Source organism: Sycon ciliatum, chromosome 1 (assembly GCF_964019385.1).
Source record: "Sycon ciliatum chromosome 1, ocSycCili1.1, whole genome shotgun sequence".
Lineage (NCBI taxonomy): Eukaryota > Metazoa > Porifera > Calcarea > Leucosolenida > Sycettidae > Sycon > Sycon ciliatum.
In genome coordinates this window covers 63009805-63020915 of record NC_088643.1, presented here as the reverse complement: position 1 = coordinate 63020915, position 11111 = coordinate 63009805, and the positions used below count along the sequence as shown (strand labels likewise).

The following is an 11111-nucleotide window of genomic DNA, read 5'->3' as shown; positions in this document are numbered from 1 at the left end:
AGAGAGCAAGTAGAGCACACTGCTAGCTGCAGGACAGCCAGACATGGCTGGGTGCGTACAAAAGGGAATCGCTTGGTGCCAAAAAAGGGGGCACATAAATGATCACGACTGATGTTCGTGACACTCCCCACCAAGAAGAAAGGAGAGAAAATGAGCGAAAGAATAATTTGAGAAAAATCAGTACAGGAAAGAGGAAAGGAGAAATATGCTTACTGGTAGCGCTAGACGGCATCATCTTCAATGAGACTCTTCAGCGCAATTCTCTGCTTGGCTGCGGCAGCGCGCTGTGGACGAGATGTAGTAGAGTCTGTGACGGCATCAGGTTCAGAGGCGACATCTGCTGTAACACCGGCTGGTGGTGTCGCTGTCACGCTCAGTTCCAGCGGATAGAGTAAGCTGAGTGGACGCTTCAGTGTGCGTCGATCAGCAGTGGTGACAGACGCCGACCGGATCTTGTCGTCTGCACTGACATGTACTTCACACACCTTGCCCAATCTCCAAGATGCTCGGGGAAGCTGGTCCTTTATCAACACAACTTCTCCAATTGCAGGTGTACGATGGAGGACAGAACGGCCTTGGCTGTGATGGGTGGTGTGCGTTGAGCGTAGACTCAGCAGGTAGTCATTGCACCACATGCGCCAAAACTCATGGAGGCGGTTCTGACCTTTCTTCCAACCGGCGAGTAACTCTTCGGCAGTGGTTGGAGTCGGGCAGAAGTCAGGGTCGTCACTTGTCTCCGGGAGATCAAAGAGGCCAGTGCTCTGGCTGATGGAGAGGAAGTGACCAGGTGTCAGTACAGTACGGACATCTTCGTCGATGTAAACAAGTGGACGGGAATTCACAACTGCTTCTATCTCAGTGAGCAGCGTGCTGAGGTGTTGAAGACTGACTAGGGATCTGCCCAGTGCCTTCTTCATAGCTTTCTTCACTGTGCCCACAAGCCTCTCGTAGAATCCACCCATCCATGGTGCTGATTCCACTATGAATTGCCATTGGATATCATGACGGGCGAAGTGGGACCTGACGTCCTCATGGTGTAGAATATCGCGGAATGCGACTTCTAAAGCTGTGGCCGCTGCCTTGAATTGGGGCGCATTGTCCGACACTATGAGTGCTGGGGTTCCACGTCGTGCAACAAATCTGCGGAAGGCTAGCAGAAATTCACTTGTGGTCATGTTGCTCACTGTTTCCAAATGCACTGCTCTGGTGGACATGCAGGAAAACAAACAGACCCAGACCTTTGTAGCAACTGGCTGGCCACGGACATATACTGGGCCAAAGAAATCAATTCCAGTGTGGCTGAAGGCTCTGGATGGCTTCACACGCGATGATGGCAAGGGGGCCATATCTGGCTTGGCGAATGGGGGACCACTGTGATGCCGGCAAACCTGGCAAAGTCGCAGAGTGGATTTGACTGCCGCTCGTCCCTTCGGTACCCAGTACTTCAGTCTTAGGCTGGCGAGCGTGTGGTTCACACCGAAGTGAAACACTTTCTTGTGGCAGTCAGTGATGACGAGGCTGGCTACAGCTCTGGGTAGTAGGATCGGGAACTTGGCGTCATTGCACAGGTCTGCATTCTCCAGTCGTCCACGACACCGGATGATACCGTCTTCATCACTGAACAGGCCTAGCTTGCCGATCAGCTGATGAGGCTTGTTGGATGCCAAGCAGTCGACAACGTCTGGGTAGTGTCGCTGCTGCCAATGGCGTATCCAAAGCAGTTGTGCTTGTTCTGTTTCCCTGCTGCTGAGAGGGAGAGGCCCAGCCACGGCCCCTCCCGGTAGCTTCGACTTGAGTCTGGACACAAAACGGGCACACAAACCAGAGACACGTACTAAGGTGTAGAACGAACTAAACCGTGTTACATCAATATCAAATGGGGGTGTTTCATCACATCTTTTTTTTTGCTTGTGATGTGCATCGGGTTTTTTATTGTGTGGTTGCTGAGACTCTGGCACCTGTGAATCCGGAGGACCCTCCCCAAGGGCGATGGTGGCGTGCACGATTGGGCCATTTGATGGTAGATCAGCTAGAGGCTGCGTGAGGAGGGGCGGTCCGTGCCACCAGAGGATGTTGTCCAGTAGGAACGAGGTTGATGCTCCTCGTGACGGTAGATCCGCTGGGTTGTGAGCTGAGCGAACATGACGGCACTGGAGATCGTTGACGGCTCGTATTGCGGTTACACGGTTGAGGACAAAGACTGGCAACTTGTCATTTGATTGTAGCCAGTGGAGAACGGTGGTCGAATCAGACCACAACACTGTGGAGCAGAAGGCCAAAGGAAGCTCCTTGCGTAAGTAGAGGATGACTCGGGCACCAAGTAGAGCTGCCATCAGCTCGAGGCGGGGGATGGAGCACGGCTTTACTGGCGCAACACGAGACTTGCTGTAGATGAGGTGAGATGCCCGCTCGTGGGCATTGTCGGTAACAAGATAGGCAGCTACGCCATAGGCTGCTTCAGACGCATCGCAGAAGACATGGAGCGCATGCGAGACATTGGGTGATGCGTTGCCGACGTACCGAGGGAAGGCTACAGTATGCGCTTCTTCTAAATCAATCGCAATACTCTGCCATCGATCCAAGATTTCAAGTGGAAGAGGGTCATCCCAGCCTACATCTAACTTCCACACGTCCTGGAGAAGTATCTTGGCACGCACCAGAACAGGAGAAAGCAATCCAAGGGGATCGAAGAACTTGGCCACGGTTTGCAGTAGGTGACGTTTGGTTGCTATGACGGCATGGGTGGCAGCGACCTTTGTACAGAAGAGACTATCTTGACAGGTATCCCAAAGCATACCAAGGCACTTTTGTGTACCGGTTGAAGCGCAATCGAGTTCGGGAACGTGGTGAAGGAACTCTGGACTGTTGCTGGACCATTCTCGGGCATTCATCGATGCGGCTGAGAATAACTTCTTCGTTGCAGTGTACTTATGAAGGGCCTCATCAGGAGAGGTTGCGCCGATAAACAAGTTGTCTACATAGATATTCCGAAGAAGTTCTTGCGCGTCTGGGACGTCGGCAATAGAGAGATGATGGCGAACAGTAGCTGCTAGAAGGAAGGGGCTACTGATCACCCCGAATGGCACACGACAGAAGCGGTAGACTACAAGATTCTCTGGTGAGGGTGGTTGATCAAGGTCCTTGACCCACAGAAAACGAGTGACGTCTCTGTCCGCTTTGCATAGGCTGAGTTGAAGGAAAGCTTTTTCTATGTCACTGGAAATGGCAATAGGCGAAAGGCGGAAACGCAGAAGGACTCCAGCGAGATCAGGGACGAGGTTCGGGCCAGCAGCTAGGCAGTCGTTCAGGCTGGGGTGGGAGCGTGAGAGCTTGGCGGAAGCATCGTAGACTATTCGGAGCTTTGTAGTCGTGTGTGAAGGCTTCTCTACGCAGTGGTGGGGAAGATAATGCACAGAATTCGAAGTGGGCCCAGGCGGTACTATCTCAATAATGCCTTTGGTCAACTGATCTTGCAACACACTGTTGTACTGTTGAAGAAGAGTACGCTTTGACGTGACACGTTTCAAAAGGGAGGTCAGTCGGCCCAGTGCTAATCCGTAGTTGGATGGAAGTTCGTCGTGCAGGTCCCGCCATGGCCACTCGACAACATAGCGAGAGTCCTCGAAAGAGAGTGTGTGGAGGAATCGCTGAAGAACGATGTCTTCGTGGTCTGCGTTGTCTGGGACAGGGAACTCTTCCGCTGCCCAAAACCGCTGCAAGTCCATAGAGGGATCTCCATCGTTGTGACTGTGGACTGCAAGACATGATTGACCCTCCGACGTGGCCGGTGTAGGTACCGTACCTGTACAAATGAAGCCGAGGGAAGACTGCAGGAGGACAAGTCCCCCTGGAAGTTCCAAGCGGTCTGGACCCACAATATGGTAGTAGTGATCGAGGCCCACCAGTATGTCGATGGGCAATGAGCCTGAAGAAGAAGCTAGCGGTTCGGCAAGGGGCAAGGATTGCAAGACTGGATACCGCTTTGCCAATTCTACCCTCTGAATTGGTGCAGTTATTTCTGGTAACACACATGCTTTGAGGAGGTGCATAGAGCCATCATTGCACTGCACCCTAACTTCCACCTGGTCATATTCTGTTGTGTGTCGCTTGCTATTGCCAAAGGTTGCTAAAGAAATATACTGCTTACCGACTGTAGGCAGGTTGAGACGTGTTGCTAAGTGTGAAGTGACATACGTTCGATTTGCACCAGTGTCGAACAAGATTCTCGCATTGACAATGTCACCATCGTGTGTTGAGCATGATGCTACAGCCGTTTGCATTACGACATGGCTACCACTGTTCGCTGTTAGTGTGTTGGCGTGAGGTGTGAAAACCTCTGCATGAGCACTTAGGCTGGTTTGGGATGAGGCTGTGAATTTAGTCGGGCACAAACTGCGGTGATGGCCAGACGTTTTGCAATGATAGCAAGTGATTGTGCTAGTGCATTCACGTGTACTGTGCCGTGTACTGAAGCATTTGAGGCAACGACCTTTAGCTGCCTTCTGTCTGTCATTGATCGTGGTAACTTTGGTGCATTCATCTGTATAATGTGCGGCCTTGCAAAATGCACAAGTAGGCTTTCGCCGAGACATTGCTTGTGCTGGTAATGAATGCCCAGAAGATGGAGATGGGGAAGGGGATGCGGCATGAGAGGCCTTGAAGCTGCTCGTATCGTTGGGCTTCTTTGGAGGGCAAAGGCGATCTGCCGCTTCGTGTGCCGCAATGTACACTCCTAGAGCGTCTCTTAAGTCCTGGCAGGTCCATGGCGTTGGGCCCTTTTTTAGCTCAAGGGTTACAAGTGTGGCACGTGGAAGTTTGCTTGTCATGATGGAGATAATTACGCCTGAGTCAGTTTTCTCGCCGAGAGCATCAAGGCTACGCAAGTGAATTTCTAACTGGTCATACAACTTGCGTAAAGAGGTCGTGGTGTTCGACGCGGAAGGTAAGTCGAGCATTGACGTGTAATGCGAATCCACCAGTACTTGTTTGGTGCCGAATCGGGCACGGAGGATATCCAATGCAATGGTGTAGTTTGCGTTCGACAAAGGGAGGCCGGAGATGGCGTCATGGGCCAACCCAGTAACGTGGTCCTTGAGGTAGGTGAGTTTTTGTATATCTGACAGCCCCGTGTTATTGTCAATTGAGGACATGAACATGTCATGGAATTCGCTCCATTTCAAAAAATCTCCAGAAAATTTGGAAATTTCAAATTTTGGTAATTTGACAGATGTTGATGTTGGAGTAGTACAAGGCTGAGATTGAGATTGTAGCGTGTTGAGGAGAGCGGTCTGTTGTTGTAGGAGCTGTGACTGTGTTTGAGTCATGGATTTATGTTGTTGTTGTGTGGTAGATAGCAGTTTTGTTGCGGTAGCGTGTAGTGATGCTGAGGCTAAGACATGTTGATCATGTGAGTCTGGGTCGCTAGCGCCAGCTGGGTTTCCGATCGCGCTAGGCGATGACGTGTGTAACGTGCGTTTGATTGCAGTGATTGTGGAGCGTACAGATGATGAGCAATTTACACAATCCTCTAACTCAGTTTCAACATCTTCTTTAGAGATACCCAGATTCTCAGGAACCAAAATCTCAGCTAAACTACCACAAAAATCGTCATATGCTAATAAGGAAGATTCTAAAACAGAGCACAAGAAACTTAGCTTTTGCAAGGTGTCCGGATCGGGAGAGGCAGGTTCGATGGTCTGGAGCAGGGCAGAGGCTTCCTTGATGTCTCTCTGAATGGCCACTTGCTGCACATGCACCTGCCTACGTCTGAGGAACAAAGTCCCGACGGGCGTCTTATCCTTCTTCGCTGGCATCTACTTAGTAGGGTTTTGGCACCAGTTTGTCGTCGTTGTCATCGCATCGACAAGAGTTTTTTTTGTCTTTTATAAGGTTTTATTATTGCTATTGATGTAGCTCTGAGCTACTGATTAGAGCAGGAAAAAACTGGTCTCTACTCTAAGAAGAGACATGAAGAAGACTAGCGAAAAGCTGCTTGTAGAGCAACAAAATATAAAGTCGGCAAGTTCTTGCTGGGAACGGCGCTACATTCGGATCACTGGATCCATACTAGGCTCAAGCGATTCCTCAGGGGTCAGCGCGAAGGCAGAAATAGGCATGCGTGTACAGCCAGAAATGGACGTGTGTACACATAGGAGAGCAAGGGAAGCGCAACGCGAGCTGTAGCAGCCAGAAACGGATACATGCGCAGAAAAGAGAGCACACCGCGACATGCATGGCAGCCAGAAATGGATACATGCGCAGAAAGAGAGCACACCGCGACATGCATGGCAGCCAGAAACGGGTACATGCATACAACAGAGAGCAAGTAGAGCACACTGCTAGCTGCAGGACAGCCAGACATGGCTGGGTGCGTACAAAAGGGAATCGCTTGGTGCCAAAAAAGGGGGCACATAAATGATCACGACTGATGTTCGTGACAGTTCTGTCGTTATGCTTGAATTTTTTTCCATTTTCAAGGAGCGTATCGCGTTTGTTTGATGTTGCTTGAATGAATGCCTTAAAAGTAATCAACCACTTCGTAATAGTCCTCAAGGACTGCAAGGACTTTGCATCAATCGTATATGATCGTCTAGCTATCATCAATTTTTATTTCATGAGAAATGTATTTTTATCCCTGTGATAATTATGTGAACTCCACGACACTCTTCCTGTAGTATGATGTCGAATACAATGGGATCCACAAACGCAGTGCCAGTGTACTAGTAGTAGTAGGACTAGGAGGATTGCTTGTATGCCAATGACAAGAAAAAGCTTCTCAAGCTAATACTCGTATTCCCTGAAGTAACCGTTTTGATGTCACGAACATGACATTGTGTCAGTGAAACTGCCTCGTGACAACAAATCATTGCATTTCCATCTTGGGGAAGACTGACTGACAGCAACGCTGTACAGATTGTTCAAATCATCTCATTTCAATTTAGTTGCAGTGAAGTGAAACACTGTGTACACTACATGTATGTTGGTGTGTCTGTGCGTTTTGAGTGTGCACAAACGATCTTATTCCTCGTATTACTAATAGATTTTTGTACCCACCATCACCTGTTCACAGGTCTTTGAGTGGATTGATTTTCATTGAGCATCACATTCGTTGAGAACTTGGTAGTTGTGTGCTCCCATGCATCATTACGGTAATAAGCGTATCCTTGTGCTATCTATTTGTTGCAGGTGTGCTGATCTTCAGAAGCTTGCGGAACTGAGTGCTGCTGAAAATTTGCATGGCCATGAGCAATGGTGAAGCTTGCTATTGCACTCTCAGCATGTGCTAGTATTATGCTGACCACTGCACTATGTTACTCTCTTACACTACTACGTGTATGTAAACGTGCGTGTACCCGTCCCCGTACGCATTCGTTTCGTATAATTATTTGTTATCCCTCTTGACTTTACATGTAAATGGCTGGACGTTTGCATGGCTGTTGGAGTTGCGTGTGTATTGTGTCTCTACTCTTTTCTTGGTGTTTTCTTGGCGTTGTATAAGTGTGTGTGTGTGTGCGCGCGCGCGCGCGCGCGCACAATAATTTGAAAACAAATAATTAATCCTGGGCTCTCCATTATTCTCTTTCGATTCTTGGTTTTTTTCTAGGTATTTTCTTGGCGTTGTGTGGGTGTGTGCATGTGTGTGTGCGTGCACAATAATTTGGCAACACTACATGATTGAGATATTGTAATTTGCAGCGTCTGCGAAGAGACCACTTGATTTGAGGATGGTGTTTGTAGGGTTTTTCATGTAATGACGTGGCTGCAGTGGCGCCTCAATACATATTTTTTATCTTGAGAAGTGAATGATGTAAAGGATTAAAGGGAGAGGCCGTTTTCTGGTTAATATTCACTGCTTACAGCAGATCCTATGTCTATTTTCGAACTCGATAGGGGATGCCTAATTGGCTGGACTTTATACAGGGGGTGTTGTCCACATAAAGACTCTTTATAGTTGATTTCAAAGTTTGGACTCCGTACAGTTGATTTTGGACCAATGGACTCTATATAGGGGTGAAGCCAATTGGCTGGACTCTATACAGGGAGTGATGTCCATCGAAACTTTGAGCTCACAGTTGATTCCAAGTTTGGACTCTGTACAGTGGATTTTGGACCAATGGACTCTATATAGGGGTTGGACATCATATAGGGGCTGGACGCTCTACTGAGTCCAACATATATAGTATCTAGTTACAGTGGTGGAGAGTTACTCTAACTCGTTTCCATATGTCCTTTTCTTTTCTACTTTTATTATTGGCTCAATACCCGAGTTTCAAATTATTATTATTATTATTATTATTATTGTGGAAAGTAAAAGGACAAAATTACGAGTGAAGAGTAACTCTCCATCACGGTAACTGGATACTATATACAGTCAGAAAGTGCAATAACTAGGCACAAAACTGACAAGAGTACTGAGACATTCGACGTCCTGACACCTAGCTTCAACACATCTCCGTAGCGCTAACCGACAGCCTTCCAACTTGGAAGGTTCAAGGTTATGGAAATACCAAAGAGGGGAAGGCAAGCGCAACGAAAACGAGTAAAAGCTATAGTCCCAACGAAACAAAGAATGTCGATTGTTACTGGACGATGACAAGACCAGTACGATATTTGACAAAGCGGTCTAACTACAATTCGAAGCAGCAAAGCAGCACACCACCCAACTTGGGTGGGTCATAAATATCAAAGATAAGTAAAGAAAGGGGAAGCTTTGCGAAAACGAATTGTACATGCCGCTACATGCGTATAGACCATTAGCGAATCCGCTAACTCACGTTGTCTACTTACCGCCTGTTGGCATATCCGCTGACTCGTGCCATGACATCACTCGCATAACCTCTACACTATGTTAACTGGGTGTGCCTTATACATTCATCGTGACGAAACAACATTGTACGGTGTACAGTGTACATGAGTCTCCCCATAGACTGAGGAAACACTGTGCTGATGTTGGGATAGCAGAGGCAGTGAATGAGGGAGCAGCCAGTACCATAATTTTTACCATAGTCCATGCATACAACTAGGTGTCACGTTAACACTTTCAACTCTTTACTTAAAACAGCAGATGCATGATGAAAGTCTGACACCTTCACACACGACAAGGCGCACACGACGTCACGTGTTGCATGGCTCTAGGCGACTACCTTTGCCCATCACGGTGTGTGCATCACAGAAAAAGATTCGCCTATGGTAAGCGGCGAGAAACAAAGAGACAACTTTTGATGATGTTTCCAGCACACAGAGATACTGGGGCACTATACTGGGGCACTAGCCACTCATTGGTTAGTGTACAACTACTGTAACACGCCTTGAACAGTCAGACGGGCAATTTCCTCACTTCCCGCCAATTCATGCTTGGCCCCCACCATTATTATGATAGCTCCCTGTTTCCAGAAAATTGAGAGTAGAAAGTTGTACCTAAAAACGAATAGAAGAGGCTGATGTGGTGGTATTGTCCTGCAGCTCAGCTGACAGCTCAACTGCTCCTTTGCAAACAGAAGCGGTGCACGTGCGCGCGCGCGCGCGCGGGGGGGGGGGGGGGGGGGGAGGAGAAAGAAATGGAGACAGAAAATGAGAATGAAGAGAAACTTGCGAAGGGTACATCAGGTATTCACGATAGTACTAAAATTTGATTTTGCTACTAAAACCTAGTGGTAGTAACATTGATGAAAACAACATGGAGGGAAACAATATATCTGCCAAATAGGAATGGAATGCGACGTGCTCACTTTCGTGTGTGTGTGTGCGCGCACAATGTGTGTGTGTGTGTGTGTGTGTGTGTGTGTGTGTGTGTGTGTGTGTGTGTGTGTGTGTGTGGGTGGGTGTGCGTGCGTGTGTATGTATGCATGTGGGTGAATGTGTGTGCGCATGTGCAGGTGCAGGCGTGTGCGGACAGCATAGTAATAGTAGTATCAGTGTTTATATCAGAGTAACCAGGCCACAGCCAGGGCACATGCACAGCCAGGCCACACAACCAGGCCACACAGCCAGGCCACAACCAGGCCACAGCCAGGGCACATGCACAGCCAGGCCACAACCAGGCCACACAGCCAGGCCACAGCCAGGCCACAACCAGGCCACACAGCCATGCCACAACCAGGCCACAACCAGGCCACAGCCAGGGCACAACCAGGCCACAGCCAGGCCACAACCAGGCCACAACCAGGCCACAGCCAGGCCACAGCCAGGGCAGCACAGGATATAGCAAGTCCGCAGAGCAGGCCACTAGTTAAGCAGTTTGAATGAATGGTCTGAGCGGAGGCAGGAGCATGTTGCTGCAAGTGGCGTACCTAGGGATCATGCACACAAGATCTACATTCCTGTTGTTTACCCGTCAACTTGACAGTAGTATAACCCTGCTGCCTGGACAGTGCAGTTTGTGCATGTTGCTTGCAGTAGCGCATTGCCGACGTACCAAATTTATCAGCGGAATGATCAAGCATGCTTACCCTTTCCCATTGAACATAGCCAACGTCCGTTGCTGGGTCCAATTCCAGGGAAGTTGTGTAAGGTCGTGATGACCACCACCGCGACGACCACCGATGCCACCACCGACACAGCCACGGCAATCAAAACTGCCACCGCCACTACCGCCAACATCATCATCATTGTCATGCACATGCTTGGATTTGCCCCGCGTTTTTTTTTTCTCGCAGTAGACACACTTGCTGCATTGAATCTCCTGCTGGCTGTGCATGCTGTGCAGCAGGAGCCTGGACAGCAGATGGCGACTGTGTGAGCACTGGCTACCTCTTGGTTTGGCAACTGCTTGAGAGATAGCCCAGAGATTCTCAACAGTAGACTCTCGGTGCAGCTTCACCGAAAAAAGCGTTCACGATGCAAGCTTGCTCACCAAATGTCATGCGCTATGCCCAGTGGCACAGTCCTAGCACAGTCCTGGGACGGATTCTGTGGCTTGCTTGGTTCAGCCACTGCAGCTCTAATAAATACTGTAGCTCTTTTCAGCCAGAGATGGCCCGTCCGGATCAATGATGTAGAGAATGGGCAGACTTTGAGTGACCGTGGCATCACGGCATGTGAATGCAAAGTCCGTGCTGCCGTACGATGAGCCAGTAGAAATGCTCCACGGCTGTGAGCTAATGGGACCCGAG

The 11111-nt window shown here is 49.0% G+C and overlaps 2 protein-coding genes across 2 annotated transcripts in view; both read right to left on the bottom strand.

Moving 5' to 3' along the window:
* Nucleotides 1-221: 221 nt before the first annotated feature.
* LOC135806210 (uncharacterized) lies at nucleotides 222-4280 on the bottom strand. Its single transcript, XM_065320369.1, has 2 exons — nucleotides 4148-4280; nucleotides 222-3802 (listed from the first exon to the last, which is right to left on the bottom strand). Exons 1-2 carry the CDS (start codon nucleotides 4278-4280, stop codon nucleotides 222-224), a joined length of 3714 nt encoding a protein of 1237 aa, XP_065176441.1.
* Nucleotides 4281-10340: 6060 nt separating this feature from the next.
* Nucleotides 10341-11111, bottom strand: part of LOC135806200 (uncharacterized) — a 3014-nt gene continuing 2243 nt past the window's right edge. The window contains exon 3 of the mRNA XM_065320358.1: nucleotides 10341-11111. This exon is cut by the window's right edge and continues 316 nt beyond it. Within this exon, the coding sequence (XP_065176430.1) occupies nucleotides 10940-11111 (172 nt within the window). The 3' untranslated portion in view covers nucleotides 10341-10939.